Source organism: Vulpes vulpes, chromosome 9, assembly GCF_048418805.1.
Source record: "Vulpes vulpes isolate BD-2025 chromosome 9, VulVul3, whole genome shotgun sequence".
NCBI lineage: Eukaryota > Metazoa > Chordata > Mammalia > Carnivora > Canidae > Vulpes > Vulpes vulpes.
In genome coordinates this window covers 103,540,290-103,559,575 of record NC_132788.1, presented here as the reverse complement: position 1 = coordinate 103,559,575, position 19,286 = coordinate 103,540,290, and the positions used below count along the sequence as shown (strand labels likewise).

Below are 19,286 nucleotides of genomic sequence, written 5' to 3'. Positions count from 1 at the left end.
GTCTGAAAAGACAGTCAGCCTCACTCATAATAAGAGAAATTCAAGTTGAGATAAGAGAAATCGGAGATACTAATTTTTACCCATTAGAATGGCCAAAATTTAGAAGACTAATACTATGCAGTGTGGTGAGGCTGTGGGGAAGTGACCATGCTAACATATGGACATCAGTCCTTTCCAATAGAGATGAATTTGAGAATATTCATAAAAATTACAAATGCATAGTTTCTTTGGCCAAGTAATCCCATGACAGAAATGCCTGCACATGTGTGAAATGATGTACGCACACAAGGTTATTCATTGCAGCCGTTTATATAATAGGAAAAGACTGGAGAGAGCCCAAAGATTCATCAGCACAGGACCAGTTGCATAAATTATTGTCCATCTACACAACGGAATATATTGCAGCTGTGCAAAAGAATGAGGATGTCTGCTTGGGATGATATGAAAACACTTCCAAGACATATTATTCAAGGAAAGAACTAAAGTTCACATTTCGGTGTATATAGTATGCTGCTTTTTTGGGAAAAGTTAAATATATATGTATACACACATATGTATTCTATTTTCCCGTCAAAATACTCCATATTTATTTTTTTATTTTTTATTTATTTATTTTTGTCATATTTATTTTTTAAATTGCGGTAAAATCTGAGCACGAAACTTACCATTTTAACCATTTTCAAGTGTACAGTTAAATGGTACCAAGCACATTTGCATCACTGTTCAGCCTTCCCCGCCGACCATCTCTAGAATGTCCCATCTTCCCAAACTGAACCTCTGTCCCTGTTAAGCACTAACTTCCCATTTCCACCTGCCCAGCCTCTTTAAACCATTGTTTTATTTTTTGTCTATGAATTTGCATATTCTATGTACCTTACATAAATGGAATTGTACAATGTATTTGTCCTTTTGTGTCTGGCTTGTATCACTTGGCATAATGCCTTCAAGGTTCACCCATGTTGCAGCATGTGCCAGAATTTTCTTCATTTTTAAGGTTGAATAACATTCCTTTGTATGTATATACTACAGTTTGCTTATCCAATTTTCAGGGTTTTTTTTTTCTAGTATAATTAGAAAGAAAATCTGGTTAGATAATTCGAGATGGAGGAGGGGTCAGGAATTGAGGGAAAGAGGAGGTTGGGAGAATTGTTTTTAAGATTCTTTTATACATACATATACGCATATATATATTGATTTTTAAAAACACTGAGCATTTTATCTATTGAAAAGCTGTTTTTGGGGATCCCTGGGTGGCGCAGTGGTTTGGCGCTTGCCTTTGGCCCAGGGCGCGATCCTGGAGACCTGGGATCTAATCCCACATCAGGCTCCCACTGCATGGAGCCTGCTTCTCCCTCTGCCTGTGTCTCTGCCTCTCTCTCTGTCTCTCTGTGACTATCATAAATAAGTAAAAATTAAAAAAAATTAAAAAAAAATCTTTATAAAAAAAAAAAAAGAAAAGCTGTTTTGAAAGGATCTTCTGGGCTGTTATGAGGAGAATGGATTATAGGGGGAGGCAAGTGTGGAAGGGGGGAAGGGGGAGGGGGCTGGTGCAACACTCCAGGTGAGAAAGGATGGCTGTTGGATCAGGGTGGGGGCCCAGAAGGTGTGGCAAAATGGTTGGTTCTGCATATATTTTGCAGGTCAAGTGAACAGGATCTAATTAGCGCTGAGGTATGAGAGAGAGGAAGTAGGGACTCCAAGATTTTTGGAATGAGCAACTAGAACAGACTTATCTTTGCTAAGATGGGGAAGGTAGAGGGTGTGTCTTCAACACCTTCTGGAATCCAGAAGAATATAGCATCCAGCTGGAATATAATAACGGTCCCCCCTCCACCACTGCGTTTGTTTTTATGTTGCCATCTGGATTGGTGGCGATTCTTCCTTATAGGCAACAGAAACTAACTCAGGGTGGTTTAAGCCACAAAGGAATTTTTCTGGATATTGAGGACTAATGAAATTACCAGGCTTTGAAGATTGAAAAGGACAAAGTAGGGGTGAAGGGGTGAAAGGCAGCAGCTAAGGCCGCAGTTTAAGTCATTCTCCTGAAACCAGCTGGCAGCTCTGACCTTCAGTGGCCACCCTGGGCAATCTCAATGCCCCTGTCCCTCTGATACCTTCCTTTCCTGATCCCTCCTCTTTTGGGTGGTGGTTTCTCAAATTTAAATCCTGTGCATCTGCTGAGTAAAATTGGGGTCACATGCCCACTCCCTAGCTGCAAGGGAATCTGAGAGAGAAGGTCTGGTATTTTCTCACTCCAAGAGTCTATGAGTATGGGGTTTGGAAAACTGTATGCTTCACCTGTAAATAATTATTGAGTTTGGCTTCACATATGGTGACTATGATGGCTTTTCCTTCTTGGCAAGAAGATAAATTTGTCTTTTTTATTTTCATTTTTTAAGATTTTATTTCTTTGTGGTGCCTGGGTGGCTCAGTTGGTCTGTCTTTGGGATGTGTGTCCTGGGATCAAACCCTACGTTGGGCTCCTTGTTCAGTAGGGAGCCTACTTCTCCCCCTCCCTTTGCAGCTCCCCCTGATTGTATGCTCTCTGTATTAAAAAAATATATATATATTATTTATTTATTTGACAGAGGGGGGAGAGAGAGAGAGAGAGAGAGCTTGCATCAGCTGGGAGGAGAGGGAGAGGGAGAAGCAGATTCCCTTGCTGAGCAGGGAGCCTGATGATGCCCCAAGGGACTTGATCCCAGATCCTGACATCATGACCTGAACCAAAAGTAGACCCTTAACTGACTGAGACACCCAGGTGCCCCAAATTTGTCTTTTAAAATAATTTATTTAAGGGAGTTTCTTGAAAAACAAGGGAATGTTGGACATAGAATTCAGGATAGTGGAGACCTTTGGGGTAAGGCAGGCAGCAAATCTCAATAATGTTCTAATGGTGAAATCTGATGGTGGATTAGTGGGTATGCACTTTGCTCCCCTGCTCTTTCATACATTACCTCAGTCAGAGTGCTGGGTGGAAAGAGATAGTTCACTCAGAGTGGGTATTTTGGGGATCGGTGAAGACAGGGGTGATTACAAAGGTGAAGACAGAAGATGTGTAGCCCTGTGGAGGACAGTGGAGTGTCATCTTGCTGGCATTTGTGGGATCTCCTCACCATTTTAGCTGAAAGGGGCAAAGGGAGGGAGTGACTCTCAGAAACTGAGCTGGGGCCTCAGATGGAGAGATGCTGCTGATGCAGTGACCCCCATAGAGGGAATTTAGGGGACAAATACTTTGGCTTTTCTCCATCCATCTTCTCACCTCCCACTGATGCCTCCTATTGGCAGAACCCAAACATAACCAAAAAACCAAATGTGGAGGAAACTGACTGATAGAATCCTTGGGTGAACCTCCTGAGGCAAACCAATGACCTCTTACAAACGTGTGATTCATATATTCTTTTTAAAAATGTTTTTAAATTTTAAGTTGAGATATAATTCATATGCCATAAAATTTGTCCTTTTAAAGCACACGATTCAGTGGTTTTGGTATAGTCATAAGGCTGTGCAACCATCGTCAGGATCTACATTCTTTTTTTTTTTTTTTTTTTTTATTTATTTATGATAGAGAGAGAGAGGTAGAGACACAGGCAGAGGGAGAGGGAGAAGCAGGCTCCATGCACCGAGAGCCCGACGTGGGATTCGATCCCGGGTCTCCAGGATCGCGCCCTGGGCCAAAGGCAGGCGCCAAACCGCTGCGCCACCCAGGGATCCCAGGATCTACATTCTTTTGCAGGTGTTTCAACATTGCTTCAAGAATCTAATGTCGGGGAGAGCACAGGTGGGTTCATTTTGCTAAAAATATTAAGTAGCCCCATTATCTCTTCACTGACTCAAAGAGATCTCTTTCATGGGCCCTGGAATCAGCTTCTCTTTTCCTAGAAGTTACTGGAGATTCATGAGGACTAGCATAGACTGAGGTGGACAGACTTAGGCTTGATTCCTGCCCCTCCGCTCTGCTCTGGACAGCTCGGCTCCCCCGTTTATGAACTGGGCAGGTTCTGAGGGCCTCTATTTATCTAGTAAGGCTGCAAGAGCAAATGTTAATTAAAACACCTTCGCTGGGAGCCTGGCATTCCAAGGTGGTGGCTAGACATGAACCACAGCAAAAACTCCAAGTGAAATGGAAAACAGTGCAGGGTGCTTTTCCTGTCATTTCAGTGTTGTATTGTTAGCTCTGTTTTCCAGATGATGACACCAGGAAGTCACCTGCCCAGGGTCACCTGGTGAACAAGAGGCAGAATCAACATTTACACCTAGACTCCACTGGCTTCCAAACTCTCCATGAGGGCCAAGAAACTTGGGAGCACTCTCTTGGGAGCATCAGTAGGACCCCTATTGCTTTTTTAAATTTTAAAAACTGGGATAAGAAATACATAACACAAAATTTACCATTTTAGCTATTTTTGACCGTATAGTTCGTTAATATCAAGTCCATTCACATTGTTGGATGACCACCATCCATCCACAGAACTCTTTTATCTTGCAAAATTCCAACTCTGTGCCCACTAAATATTGACTCCCCATCCCTCCTGGCTCCCACCATCTACTTCCTGTCTCTATGGATTTGACTCCTTTAGGGACTTCATCCAAGTGGAATCAGACAATATTTGTCCTTTTTCTATCTGCCTTATTTCACTGAGCATAAATATCCTCAAGGTTTATTCATGTTGTAGCAGATGTTGGAATTGACTCCCTTTTTAAGGCTGAATAATATTCCATCGTGTGGATATACTTCATTGAGTTCATCCAGTCTTCTGTTGTTGGACATGTGGATGGGGTTGCTTCCGCCTTTTGGCCATTGTGAATAATGCTGCTATGTACATGGGTGTGCAGCTATCTCTTTGAGATCCTGCTTTCAATTCTTTTGGTTAATACCCTGAAAGGAAATTGCTGGCTCACATGATAAATCTGTTTCATTTTTTTGAGGAACTACTATACTATTTTCCAGAGTGATCTCGCCATTTTACATTCTCACCAGCAATATCTATGGGCTCCAATTTCTCTACATCCTTGTCAATACTTGTTATTTTCTGGAGTTTTTGTTTGCTTTTTTTTTTTTTTTTTTGCTTGGTTTATTTATAGTAGCCATTCTAATGTATGTGAAGTAAACCTTATTGATTTTTAATTTTTTTATTTAGACATAAGAAATTGAGCTTTATTAAATATTTAATATAGTGATTGCTAGTGGTTACAAATATATGTTTTATGAAAAAACATACATGCACTGCTGGTGAGTGCACAAACATTTTGCTGATGGAATATGTGACCAGAAAAGTTGACCTAGTCAACTCAGTTCTATGTGGAGGGGGTTTTAGATCATCCTTGTATTCCCAGGCCCAGGATAATCAATTCCAGAGGTTGAATGAGGCAGTCTATCTTATCTTTCAAGGTCCAGCAACAATGTTCCTTCCTCCAGGAAGCCTCCATTGCCTTCCCAGACACAACACCAGCTCCTTGCTCTGGACTCCTCAGCCCTGACCAGGGAGGGGTGTGTGTGTGGAGGCTGAGGGATTTCTGGGATCTCAGCAATGCCTAGGCACAGAGTGGGGCAGGCAGAGTCTGCAGAGAGAGGAGAGGAAGGGAGGAAGGGAGGAAGAAAGGAAGGAAGGAGAGAAGGATCTGTCCTGGCCTTGGAGATGGGTGTAAACTGAAAAGGCCTGGGCGTTCAGAGGTGGGGACGGTTGGGTGAGGCTCTCTGCTCACCGGGGCCATATTCGGAAGCGGAGGCAGCCACAGGCCAGGCATCGAAGGCCAAGGTTGAGGAGGCGTGTCCAGCGGAAGAGCAGGCAGTGGGTGGTGCGCACGTACAGGCTGCCTGAAGGGTCCACAGCCTTGAGCGCAGCCAGCGGAGTGTAGCGGGCGTTGGTCTGTCGGCGCAGGGGTGGTCTGGCTGAGTCGATGACCTTGACAATGACCTATGGGGTGGAGCCCTGAGCTCTTGGATTCAGGGAGGGGGGTTTCCAGGGTGGGGCACCCTCACATACTTGAGCCATATTTTGGGGCTCTGGGTTCCCTACTCACCTGGGCCACCTCCTGTGGGCTCTGTCCCACAGAGCGAAAAAGCTCCCTGGAGGCAGGGAGGTAGATATCCCGGAAGTAGTGCAGGGTGTCAGGGTCAGTGTCTGGGAACTCGGTTGTGGAAACCTGTTCCAGGAGCTTCCCCTCAAAGTCAGTGGCCACCGGGCCAGGTTCCACCAGGGTGATGCTGGGGACACGGACACGGATAGGGGTAGGGGGTCTGGTACCCCAACCCAGTCACTGCCCCACTAGTGTCCCTCTCCCCCTTCGCTCCCCCCATTTTTCTCATCATTACTTCATCCTTCCTGGTTCCCTCAGCCCCTCCACTGCACCCCCCCCTCCCCCGCCAATACTGCTCCACCCTCTTCTAATAACTCCATTTCCCTCATTCCTGATTCCACTTTCTCACCACTGCCTTGTTTTCCCACCATCCCTGCCTTCCCAGCCCACTTCCCCTCACTGCCTCCCCTTCCCTCATCTTTCCCATCACTGTCTCCCATTTCCCTTTGACGACCCAAATGCCCGCCTCACAAGATGTTGAACTGCAGCAGCTGGACAGCCAGACTTTCGAAGAATCCCTCCAGGGCAAACTTGGAGGCTGCATAGATTTCGTTGAACACGACACCTGAGAGGATTGGAGGAGGTTGGGGGCCCTTTGGGGTCTGGGCGATGGGATTGTGGGTCTAGAGGGATATGGGGTCTTCAGGAGACAGAGCAGAAAGGGTTTGAAGATCAGAATGAGGGATATCTAAGGTCAACATGATGAGTATATGTATGTGTGATGGAAGCCTATGCTGAAGGATGAGTCCATATGCTCAGGATGAGGTGATTTTGGGGTGCCACATGCTCCTTTTGCCTTAGCCCTGGAAAACCCTACTTCCCTCCATCCTTTAAAACTCTTGGCCACTTGAGCATGGGATTGCCAGGGTCCCTGAGGGCAAGTCTTATTTAGTGATTCTTATTTGTCCTGATTGAGAGTGAATGTGGCCCCTGAGGTCAGGAGGTACAGCTGGAAGAGGGGCCAGAGGGATGGGACTGAGTGGTAGCCACAGATTCCCCATGACAGGGTAACAAATAAGGTGGATTCTTCAGGTGGCTGCTGAGCAGGGGTCAGATCCCAGGGAATTTTCATGGGGAGGAGGGAGGGAATGTAGAGGGGTTCAAGGAGGAAAGACCCAGGAGCATGGATGGCAAATAGGTGACCTCCATAGTAGGCCAATAGCAGACATCACTAAACAATCACTGCTCTCTTATTCTGCAGAACCCCAGAGCCCCAAAGCTAGATGTCTCTGGGGCTTGGTTGGAAGTATTTGGTGAGAATATGTCATAGGAAAGGAGTTCTAGGTGCCTGGATGGCTTAGTTGGTTAAGCGTCTGACTCTTGATCTCAGCTCAAGTCTTGATCTCAGGATTGTGAGTTCGAGCCCCATGTTGGGCTCCATGCCTGTGAAGCCTACTTAAAAAAAAAAAAAAAAAAAAAAAAAAAAGGAGTTCTGATGGTTCCTTTGGTTTGGGGGAGATTATTGGGAAAGATTTTTTAGAAGTGTCTGGAAGTAGGGTGGATGCTGGGTGTGGATGGCCATTGGCAGCATTCATAACACTACTGCCTATTCTTGGAGCATGGCAATCTAATCCGGAGATGTTTCCTACAGAGTTTCAGAATCCTTCTCAACACAGGCTCTTTTGGAATATGAGCGAAAACCTATTTGCCATTCTTCCAGCCTGGGGAGGGTCAGATACTAAGAGGATTCCCAGGGAGACATCCCCAGGGCTTACCCTGCAGCCCCATGACACTGCTGATCACCACAATGTGGCCCTTCCTCCTTCTCTTCATGCCAGGAAGGACAGCTCTGACCAGACGGACAGCCCCGAAAAAGTTGGTATCCAAGACGTTCTGCATGGCAGCTAGGCTGAGCCCCTCCAGGGGCCCCACCAGGCCTACTCCAGCATTATTCACTAAGGAAAGGACTAAAGGTTACTTTGAGGTTCTCCAACCCTTTTGGTGTCACTCTTCTAGGGACTTATCTTGAGTGGACAAATGCTGAGCCTTGATGATCTTCACATATAGTTTAGTATTTGTTATGGGGACCTGAACCCTGGGTTGGGAGAAGGGCTGCTGGGAGCTGACTTCCCTTAATGCAAGAGCAATTCAGCTCTAACCCCAATTTGCATCAAAAAAGCCACACCAACCCTCCTTAGAAGGCCTTTGGGGATCATGTGTTGCTTCTTCATCATGCTCCCTTCCCTAAATGACTCATCAAAGTAACTTTCCCCATACATATGGTCTTCCCCAAATGCTAGGTGTCCTATTCAATAAAATCCACCCTACCCCCCAGGACTCAATCTATTTCTTGTATCCTAAATAAACTGGTACCCTGAGCTTTTGGCCAGCTTGTCTACCCCTTCTGTCTAGGGCTAGAGGTTGCTGGTGAAGCCAGAAGGCTGGTGTTCAGACTGGAGAAAATTTACTAAGGATTTACCAGGATCTGTGCTTAGGTCAGGGAAGGGGGGGTGATCCCAGGGGCTGTTCAGTCTCACCCAGCACATCCACTTCCCCTCCCTGGATGCAGCTGAGACACTGCGCCACTGACTCTTCACTGCACACGTCCAGCTGGGCCACAGTAAGGGTCTGTCCCAAAGCTTCCCCAGCAGCTGTCTCCAGGGTCCCCTTCTTTCCCAGATCCCTCATGGTGGCCACCACTGGGGACAGAAAGCAGAGTTGGAGCAAGCACTGGGTTCCTTTTCCCTGTGCATTCATTTACATATTTCCGTGATCTTGCATGAGCAGTCACAGAGGGATGGAGACCCACACATTTATATACTTATGGTCACTACACAAACAAAAATGCATATTGTGTACATACACTTAGATGTACTTTCATCCATCCTCCTGTTGCTCCATCCCTCCAGCCAACACTTACTGAGCATCTACTTAGTGTACACTATGCCGTATCGTAGGTGCTGAGACTATTGCATGAAATAAGATAGGCAAAGTCCCTGCCTTCACAGAATTTATAGTCTAGTAAGTAAGACAATAACATAAATAAAGAACTTACTGCCTTGAGAAAAGAAATGTATATACACTTAGAGTCAATGTATGTGCATTGTGTGTACACGCAAATACAACCAGCCGCATTTACATCATCCACAGAAATGTCAATTTATTGAATATCTACAATGTGCCAAACACTTTTATGCTAACCACTTTTATGCTAACCACTTTAATAAGCACTGTCTCTAATCCTCACAAGAACCCTATGATTAGGCAACTGACTTATTTTCCAAAGATGGCCACAACATCTTTCGTCACAGATGCTCTTTGAGAACTTTGCTGCTCCCCCTTAAGACATAAAATCTCATTTCCCTCTCCTTGAATCTTCTGTCTAGCTGGGAATCAATAGGATATGGTCAAAGTAACATTGTGTGGCTTCTGGGATTAGGTCAGAAAAGGTATTGCAGTTTCTGCCTTGTTTGCTGTAATGTTCACTCTTTATTTTTTTTTTAAAGACTTATTTATTTGAGAGAGAGAGAAAGAGAAAGAGAGAGAGAGAGAAAGAGAGAAAATCCCAAGCAGATTCCACACTGAGTGTGGAGCCCGATGCAGGGCTCGATCTCACAGCCCTGAGACCATGATGTGACCTGAAATCAAGAGCTGGATGCTCAACTGACTGAGCCACCAGAGCACCCCTGTAATGCTCATTCTTAAAATTCTCAGCTGCCTGGTAGCAGCCCAGTTATCCCGAGGCTGTCATGATGGGAGGAAGCCCAAGCTAGCCAGAGAGAGAGACCACGTGGAGAAGACCTGACATCACTAGAAGGAAGAGACATGTCGGTCCAGGCCTGTAATTAGCCCCCACTGCTCTAGCTGTAGCCTTTATTTATTTTTTTTAAATTTTTATTTATTTATGATAGTCACACACAGAGAGAGAGAGAGAGAGAGAGAGAGAGAGGCAGAGACACAGGCAGAGGGAGAAGCAGGCTCCATGCACCGGGAGCCCGACATGGGATTCGATCCTGGGTCTCCAGATTCGCGCCCTGGGCCAAAGGCAGGCCCTAAACTGCTGCGCCACCCAGGTGTCCCTAGCTGTAGCCTTTAGTCCTGACCCAGAACTGCCAAGTCGTGCCTTTCCAAATTTATGACTTTTAAGCCATGAGAGATAGATGATTATCATTGTTCTATTACACCAGAAATTTTGGAATGATTTGTTCTTTAGCAATAGTAGCCAGAATAAGTAAAGTGATTATCCCTGTCATAGAGATTAACACACCGAGATGAAGTTCCTTGCTTGTCCCAGCCCTAGGAAGTGTTAGAACTGAGAATTGAACCTGGATTTGTTGGAGGACTGAGCTCAAACCCTTGTATACATGTTTGTATCCTTCATGCGTGTGCCCACAATCGTACATGCACGACCCTGGTGGACATTTTCATATTGTCTGTGGGCCTTTGTGATTCATGTGTGTTGCACGGATGAATGGGACCGCATGCATCCACATAGAGTGACAAGTGCGGCCCCAGGCACTGTGTTGCCTGGGTTCAAATCCAGGCTCTGCCACTTTCCAGTGAGGTGACGTTGGGCAAGGATCTTTGGCACTCTTTGCCTCAGTTTCCTCATTTCTAAGATGGGGCTAACGTCAGTGGCCACCTCATAGGAGTGATATGGGAATTAAATGACTTACAAGATGCACAACACTTAGATCGGAACCTGGCACATAGTAAGCACCCAATAAACATCCTTCAGCAGTTTTATGCACTCGTCTGTCTGTCCACAGGGACACACACAGCACGACTGCTTCCCTGCACACTGGCACTCAGTCTGTCACATCCAAAGCTGTGTGTGTCTCTAAGCCAGAGGGCAGAGGGTTGGGAGAAGCAGCTCTGCCAACTGGGGCAATTCCCTTGCTCCCTGCAACCTCCTCCCTTTGCCTACTTCAGCTCCAGCTGCTCTGGGTCAGGGGTTCCCATGTGTGGAGTGCAGACTAGGGCAATTTGCTCCAGTTTCAGGAGGCTAAGTCCTTAGTCTTAGAGGCTTCCCCCTTAAGCCCCCAAGGTCAGAGTCACTTAAGAGGCTTATCTTGGAGGAGTAATCTGGGGAGGGGCGGGGGAGGGTAGTCCTAGGGAATGCTTAAGTGCAACCTTTGGGAAGCCCTCCCCACCAGTCCTTTTAAAAATATCACACACACACACACACACCCTACTTCCTACCATACCTCACCCTTACTTTATTTTGTTTCTTAGCACTTTTTAGCACTAGATATACAATTTTCAAAATCTGTTTATGGTCTGTCTTCCCTCGCTACACCACTGCTGAGGGCAGAGCTTTCTGTCTGTTTTGTTCACAGCTGTGTTTCCAGCACCTAGAACAGTGCCTAGCACCCAGTAGGTGCACTAGGAAATATTTGTTGGACGAGGCGAGGATTCATGAGTAGAGGGGGGAAGGGGGCCTCCGTGTGGCCTCCTCAAACCCACAAATACAGCTGAGGGGCATAGGCTAGTGGAAATGGTGCCAGGAGGGATGAAGGTCCTCAGAAGCCATGCCCACCCTTGCCCCTCCCGGCCCCACCCTGGGCTTCTAACCTCGGTAGCGCTGCCTGGGGTCATGAGCCAGCTGCACCGCGAGCTCCAGGCCAATTCCCGAGGAGCAGCCTGAAATCAGTACAGTCCGGGGTGCGTCAGCCATGTTGATCCCTCCCCGGAGGGTGACCTCTGCTGGCCAGCACCTGACTCCCCGGCACCCATCCTTGCCTTACCCGCCCCCTCCTGGACACCCTCCAGCTCATCCCCTGCAAGGGGAAGGGGCCTCGGGAGACACCAATTCTGAACTGACCCTGGGCAGGCAGCTGGGGGGAATCCTTTCACCTCAAAATAGCCTCTTTCCTTTATCTGTTAAAAATTTCCCTCTGCTACACTCACAACTAGGATCTTTTTATTGTGATTGTAAATCATTCAGGGCTGGGGGAATTAGCAGGGGCATTCTCTTCCTGTCTATTCTGGGCAAAGAGTCTCTGATGGGAGGGAGAGAATGAGAGAAAGTGGCCGAGAGTGTGGTCCTAGAAGGATCCTTTCAAAGAAGAGAACGGGCATAGATATGTCAGAAGATGGGAGCAGACAACAAGAAGTTCTCAGCAAGGCAGGGCAGGGCAGGGCACTATCTTTATGAGAATCTTTTAGCAGGAGAAGTCTTAGCCTCTGAGGTCCCTGAGGAGGGAGGGGGAGCAGCTTGGGGAGATTCCCTCTCTTCTCCGCACCCCACAGCCCCCATTTCACCCTCAGGCCAGATGGGGCCCCACCCCTCCTCTCCAGAGACATAGAGACTCTTTGTCCATGAAGCTAGAGGCTGGGAGGGAGACACTGCCGGGTTCTCTCTCTTCCCCATGGTGGGGCAGTTCAGGGCCCAGGATACGCCCCGTAGGTCCCTCCCTGCAGAAGCTGCCTCAGATCCCACAAGTCTGTGCTTGTTCAATTGCAGAGACAGCTCCATGTGACCCCTTGGCGGGAAGGAAGGTTCACAGTGGGGGGTCCCGGTAGGGTGAGGGGCAGCTATACCTCACCCCAGGAATGGCAGATATCCACCTCTCCCTAAGGCACTGCCCTGCTTTGAAGTAGGGCCAGACTCCCTCATTTAATGGGGGCATATGTGAACATTTGGAATTGGGGCTAGGGCACCCATCTGGGGACCTGAGTCAGAAGAGTGCTAGGGGTGGAGATGGGACTTTTTTTTTTTTTTTTTTTTTTTTTTTTCTGGATTAAGAGTTTGGGGGAAATTGAGAACTGTGTTTTGGAATCTGTGTCAGGGGTTTGGGGATGAGGCCAGGACATCCAATTCTGGAATTTGGGTGGAGAAATGAGGGTTTGGGATAAGGCTGGGAACCCCACTTTGTAATCTGGTGTGAAGTTGGGGGTGGGAAGAGGATTCTTTATTTAGACACCTGAAGGGAAGGCCTAGGATGAAGCTGGTACCCTCCATTGTGTGGCTAAGCCACCAGGGTAAGGTAAGTGGGTGAAAATTTGGCGTCCTGCTGGGACCCCATTTGGAGGTCTGGGTGAGATAGAAAAGATTCGGCATAAAGCTGAAGGCTTTAATTCCAGAGCCTAGATAGAGGTTGAAGGTTTGAACGAGGCTAAGATCCCCGCTGAGGGAGCCTGTTAGGAGGAAAGGGTTTGGGGTAATTCTGGGACCTCGAATTCTAAGGCTGGGAGGGAGTGACCCTCTTCCTCCACGGTGGGGTGAGGCAAGAAGGGCCCCGCTCCCGGCCCAGGGCTCCAGCCCTAGCCGGCCAATCAGCACTCAGCACAAACTTTCCCAACTCCCTCACCAGCTGTCAGCCCCCCCTCCGGCGAGCCCCGCCCGGCCGGGCGCTGGAGCGCAGGGCGAGGCCAGGGCGGGGTCTCCTGCAGTCTCCAGCCGGTCGCCGAGCGGGCCGCGGCGAGGCAGCGCGCGGAGCCTGAGGAGTCGCCGCGCCCCGTAGACGCCCCGGCTGGTCCCCGCCTTGCGTGCGGGCCCCGCCGGGATGGGGAGTCGCCGAGGCCTGGGCCAGCCGCGGGCCGGCCTCTGCTTCGTCCTGGCTTCGCTGCAGCTTCTGCTCCGGACGCAGGCCGGTGAGCCCGAGGAGGAGATAGGAATAGGACCCGAAGCGCAGGATCCAGCGAGGTCCCCAAAGATGCGGTGGAGCCAGGAATGGGGGCGTGCAAGGGGGCGTGCGTGTCGCGCGTGGCTGGGGTGCTGTGTTCGGGCGCGCAGAGCGGACTCTGGGCGATTTGTGGGTGTGACAGCCTGGGGGGGGGACGGGGGAAACGTGTGCCCTCGTTTTACTGGCGCGTGCGTTGGAATGAACGCGATTTATAGGTGTGTGTGCGTAGCAACGTGTGTAAGGCCGTTTGAAGTGAAATTGTGCGTGGGAGATTGTGTGTGGGAGTTGACGCTTATTGTATGCATGTGTGATGGGCGATCCCTGGCCAAGTGTGTGATTGTGAGTTGTGGGTGTGTCTGTGTGGGGCCGATTTAGAGAGAATCGTGCGTTACGCGTGTGGTTGCCTTCGGGTGAGCCGATGAGGGGTTCGGTTGTGACTTGAGGGTGTAAAAGGTGGCCCATGGGGACGTGAGGGGGTGTTGCTGCGGGTGACGGTGTGTGGGACGAGCGTGGGAGGGGGCTGGTCAGGGATTCAGAGTTTCCTTTGCATCCCCTCCCTAATGGCTTCATCCTCTTCTTCCTCGCGCTCCTCTGCCTCCAACTGGCGCTCCCGCAGCTCCCCGGCCCCCACCCCCACCCCCTCCCTCCCCCCACCCCGCGCTCCCCAGAGCCGCGATCAGCACCATGGACAGGGCTCGGGAGGGCCGCGGTGAGGGGCGAGGTGGGGCGGGGCGCGGGGCGGGGCGGGGCGGAGCGCGGGCGGGGGCGGAAGTGGAACTGGCTCCCCCCCCGCTGAGCGCGCCGCGGGTGTTTTTCCTGAGGAATTTCTCAGGGGCCTCAAGGGGTCCCGGGGGCCGCCGGACGAGTGAGTCAGCGCTGACGCACGCCCAGCTGCGCGCTTCTGGCTGGACGCCGCGCTCCGCCCCACGAGGCTCGGGGTTGGGGGCGCCCAGGGGTTTGGGAAGGTCGTGGTCCCTCAAGTGGCATCCCTGGGCTGAGAGAGGCTGGGCTAGGCCCTTCTGGAAATCCCTGCCTAATGTGAACTCGCCCCCCCCCCCCCCCAGCACACACACACACACACACACAGACGCACGCACACATCCCATCCTGCACTTTCTCACTTTCTCTGGAGTCCAGGGAGGTGCTGCTCACGTGGATTATCCCAAATTGGCCCTTATCCCGTTCCCATGCTCACACATCCACACAGTCGTGCAATCTCAGGCATCCATTCAGAATATAAGGCCTCTGGGACACCAGGAATGTTAAACACCGGTGCCCACGCCCCGGGCAACCCCAGCAGCCACCCGCCACAGGGTCACAGCCTTTGTCACCCTCCTACGCCTTCTAGCTCTTGCGCCTGCTTCCACTGGTATTCACACAACAGGGCCAGCATTCACAACCAATCACCTACCAGCGGACTTGGCCATACTCCCAGGTATAGCCACACACACCCCCATCCGGAGTCTGACCTATTACAGTCACAGACTCACCTGCATCCCCTGCAGGACCCTGAGCTTATTGGCAGGCCCCCCAGACTCACATGGACACCCAGCCACACATCAAACAACGCACCTAGTCTCTCTATCGGAGGCCACATACTTGGCACACGCTGACATATCCACAAATCACATGCTCAGCCATTCCCTGGTCCATATAGAGTCACGCACATGCTTGCACCATCTCGTGCATGCGTACAATAGCACACACACTCACACCTAGGCTCTCCTGTATCTCTGGGGAGATCCCAACCATGTTGCAGCCTAGTCCCTGCCTGCCTCCCTCCACGTTCTAGACCTCATCCAACATCTCCCTGGGGCCCTGACCAGCACAGGGGAGAGTGTGGGGGAAGGTCAGCCTGGGTCCCTGACAGACCCCCACCCTCTGGCCCTGCAGGCAAGACTCAATGCCTCTTGTGTGTCTCCTTGTCACAAAGCCAGCCAAGAAAAGAAAGGGCAGTTAGTTTCTGAAAGGTCATTACAGAAGAGATGCAAGATTGAAGCAGGAGACATTGGGGTTAGGTGCTGGGAAGGACTTTTTCAATGTGAATGAGCAGCTGGTCAAGAGGACACCCTTCCCACAGCATAGAGACAAGGGTCTGGGTGAAGGGAGAGCCAAACTGTATGGGGTCATGGATCTCAGCGCTCTACCGGGCCCCAGCCTGCAGCGGGGGGGCAGCTGGGATGATCATTCCATGGAGGAGTGACCCTTGTGGTTGACAGAGCCTGGGAGTCCAGATCTTAGTCCCAGGGGACTGTAACCCAAATACCTCTTAATGACAGCCCAGCCAGAGAACAGGCAATTAGAGATGGGGCTGGAGGTGGCCACAGAATTGGGGGGCGTGGATGAGGAGAGAGAGGGATGGGGCGAGTGATGCACACAGATATATATATATATATGAAATACCAGTAGAGAGAGAGAGAGAAAGAGAGAGAAAAAGAGAGCTAGGAAGTAAGAGAGTAAGAGAGAGAGAGAGAGACTGATTCAGAGTTGGATGCAGAGAGAGACCTGGAAAGACCAGCCGAGAAAGTGGGACAGAGATGAGGCAGGGAGGGGAAGAGAAGAAAGAACAGGCGGTTGGGGGTAAGAGTGAGCTGAGGTTGGAATAGGGGTCTGTAAGGTCTGGAGAATGAAGGGTCTGACCCAAGAGGTGCTGGGATGGGGGTCCCTCATCCAGACCCCTCTCTCCCCCAAGTCTGGCCCCTCAACCTGACTCCCAATGGTGAGGTCAGCAGAACCGCCCCCAGGGTGAGGTCATGGGCAGATTCGACAGAACTGGCTCCTGCCAAGAGCCTGGGTCAGGGGGTCAGTGGGACAGTCTGCTGGGGGGAGGGGGACCAGGCAGGGGCTTTGAGCTCAGGGGAAGCCCCCGCCCTCCCCTGCCCAAGCCATGTGGTTCCACTTAGCATTGGCCTGCTGTATGGGGTGCGGCTGGTAGGATGGCCTGGATTAGGTTCTGGTTGGGCCAGACCAGTGCCTTCCTTTGCTGGGATGAGAGGGATAGGGTCCGAGGGAGGAGGTCAAGAGGTTATTAGAGAGAGGTGGTCATAAGGAGGGGGTCAGAAAGGGTGATAAAATGGGGGAGGTCACAGGTCAGATGGAGGAGATTGGGACAGGCAGAGGAAGGAGGTCATGGGTGATGGTGATCAGGGAAGAAGTCAGAAGGAAGAAGTCAGGAGAGGTAGTGGTCAAAAGGAGCAGATCATGTGTGATAATGGTCAGGGAGGAGGAGTTCAGAGGAAGTGGTGGTCAGAAGAGGAGGTTAGAGGGAGGAGGTGGGGGGAAACACACACACACACACACACACACACACACACACACACACACGGAACCCCTCCTCTCCAAGGGGATTTCCCCTGGCAGGGGGCTTCAGGCTGGGGAAGCAGCCTGTGCGCTGTGCGGGGGTGAGTGCCGAGAAGGGGACAGTCTGGCTCTGGGGCTCAGGCCAGGAAGCCTTGATTCATCCCAAAAGTAGGTCAGCTTTTTTTTTTCCTCACCAAAAAACCAAGGAGAAAAAAAAATAAAACAGGAGTCAACAGGCTGATGAGGCTGGAACAGCTGTGAGGTGGTGAGGTGGGTGCGGGTCCCAGGCCTGCTCCTTCTCCCTGACCCAAAAACACAGTGGGGGGCTGAATTCCCCAAATCTGAGCTATTCATTTGGAGTCCTAGGTTTTTTTTTTTTTAATGCCCTGCATCCCGGCCTCTCTCTACAGAAGACCCTGTGGATGTGCTAAAGGCCCTGGGCGTGCGAGGGGGCCAGGCTGGGGTCCTTGACGGGCCTGGCCTCTGTCCCCAGAGGGCCCCAGAGGGTGACCGGGCATTCAGGGTTGGCAAGGCGACCATACTTGGCATCCCCACATGGGAGCTCTTTCCAGGTAAGTCAGGGCAGGAGGGGTTGGAGGGGGTCATTCAGGGGGCATGGGTCACTGCTAGGCTATCTAAGCTGCTCCTTTCTCTCTGCCCCTTCAGATGGGCACTTTCCTGAGAACTTTTCTGTGCTGATCACCCTGCGGGGCCAGCCAGCCAACCAGTCTGTCCTTCTATCCATCTATGACGAGAGTGGTATTCGGCAGCTGGGCCTGGCTCTGGGGCCAGCCCTGGGTCTCCTAGGTGACTCCTTCAGCCCCCTCCCCCAGCAAGTCAACCTCATGGATGGCAGGTGAGTATAGGGAAAGTTGGGGTCCAGAGAGAAGTGGAGTGAGAAGCACCCCCCACTGAGACTGTCCCCTTGCAGGTGGCACCGTGTGGCAGTCAGTGTGGATGGCAGGATGGTGACTCTGGTAGCTGACTGTGAACCTCAGCCCCCCATATTGGGCCAGGGGCCACGATTCATTAGCGCAGCTGGACTCACTGTGTTGGGGACCCAGGACCTTGGGGAGGAGACTTTTGAGGTAGGGGTTCAGTGATAGTGGAAACTGAGGCAGGCGAGGGGAGGGAGTTTTGTCCACAGCCCTAATGTGGAGAAGAGATAGGAAAAGGGAGATGTCCAGCTTCAAATCTCGTGTCATGAAGCTGAGAAGACAGAGTGGCCTGCATCACTGTGCATCTTTGTGGTGTGTGAGATTGTAGAGCAACAAAACCATAATGCATGATGGCACATACTTGACTTGTGATGGGAGAATAAGTTGGGGACTCAGGACTTCACTGGTTGTTTCAATGGTGTGTGACTGTGTGTAGGCGGTTGTGATATTGGGTGCTGGCAAGGCATGGTGTTGTGTGGCTGGTGACAGATGTGTTTTTGGTAACTTTTACTCGTGATTGTGCTGTGTGTTGTGATATGTGACCCCTCCAGTGGGCCAGGGCTCACATCCGTCTTATTCCCCTCCTTGTCCCCAAAGCTTTGGAGAGCACCTGACACATATTAGGTGTCACCATGTATCTGAGAGGAAAGGAATCAATGTGCCTCTGATGGGCCAGATGTTGTGGGGTATGGTTTGTGATTGTGATTTGGTGTTGACAATGATAGAATCTCCTCCTCTCAATTTTGAGAGGCAGAGGGATTGCTGGGGCAGTGGTGGGGCCACCCCCTCCTTATACTTAGGGTGCTCTGGGTAGAGAAATACTAAGCCTTGGTGCTTGGAATGGGGTGTCAGAGTCAGCCTGTGGCTCCCTTCCCTGACCCCCATCCTCTCCCCAGGGAGATGTTCAGGAGTTGCTGATAAGCCCAGATCCTCAGGCTGCCTTCCAGGCCTGTGAGAGGTACCTTCCTGGCTGTGACAACCTGGATCCTATAGCCACAGGGGTGAGTGAAGGGCTTGTCCTGAAGTCACAGGCTGAGTCATTGCTGGCTCCAGGTCTCAGGAATGAGTGAATTCTGACCCCTATTCATGATACCAAGTGACTCTTGCCCTCAAAAATATCTTAGGCATGGGACGCCGGGGTAGCTCAGTGGTTGAGCATCTGCCTTGGGCTCAGGGCGTGGCCCTGGGGTCCTGGGATGGAGTCTGATATTGGGCTTCCCTCAGGGACCCTGCTTCTCCCTCTGCCTGTGTCTCTGCTTCTCTCTCTGTGTCTCTCATGAATAAATAAATAAAATCTTAAAAAAAAAATATATATCCTAGGCATGAGTGACCTTGACTTAGGTCACATAACTGAGTGACTCCTAGCTCCAGATCGTATAATTGACCTTGGGTCACAGGG

At 50.4% G+C, this 19,286-nt stretch overlaps 2 protein-coding genes across 7 annotated transcripts in view; one reads left to right on the top strand and one right to left on the bottom strand.

Annotated features, from left to right (window-relative positions):
- The window catches only part of COL5A3 (collagen type V alpha 3 chain), a 60,084-nt gene that overhangs the window by 9,246 nt on the left and 31,552 nt on the right, over positions 1-19,286 (top strand). For 2 of the 6 annotated variants that reach the window (XR_003233150.2, XM_025985802.2), the window contains exons 1-5: positions 13,399-13,617; positions 17,360-17,521; positions 17,616-17,805; positions 17,881-18,037; positions 18,784-18,888. Coding sequence is in view for 3 of the 6 variants with exons in the window: in XM_025985802.2 (XP_025841587.2) it covers positions 13,530-13,617; positions 17,360-17,521; positions 17,616-17,805; positions 17,881-18,037; positions 18,784-18,888 (702 nt within the window). In the remaining 3 variants the exon portion in view is untranslated. Of the gene's footprint in view, positions 1-13,398; positions 13,618-17,178; positions 17,220-17,359; positions 17,522-17,615; positions 17,806-17,880; positions 18,038-18,783; positions 18,889-19,286 lie in introns of those variants that run through there. The other 4 variants (XM_025985803.2, XM_072721493.1, XM_072721492.1 and 1 more) reach the window with 4 other exon arrangements.
- Positions 5,591-11,698, bottom strand: RDH8 (retinol dehydrogenase 8). Its single transcript, XM_025985681.2, has 6 exons — positions 11,596-11,698; positions 8,559-8,720; positions 7,797-7,976; positions 6,553-6,646; positions 6,025-6,208; positions 5,591-5,918 (listed from the first exon to the last, which is right to left on the bottom strand). The coding sequence occupies exons 1-6, from the start codon at positions 11,696-11,698 to the stop codon at positions 5,703-5,705; spliced, it is 939 nt and encodes a 312-aa protein (XP_025841466.2). The 3' UTR covers positions 5,591-5,702.

Excerpts from the sequence above, each read along its gene's own strand:
- RDH8 (XM_025985681.2), bottom strand. The coding sequence starts at position 11,698 with ATGGCTGACGCACCCCGGACTGTACTGATTTCAGGCTGCTCCTCGGGA. Across the intron at positions 6,209-6,552 it reads CTGCTGCAGTTCAACATCTT|CATCACCCTGGTGGAACCTG; the intron begins GTGAGGCGGGCA and ends CCGTGTCCCCAG. Across the intron at positions 5,919-6,024 it reads GCCCACAGGAGGTGGCCCAG|GTCATTGTCAAGGTCATCGA; the intron begins GTGAGTAGGGAA and ends TCCACCCCATAG.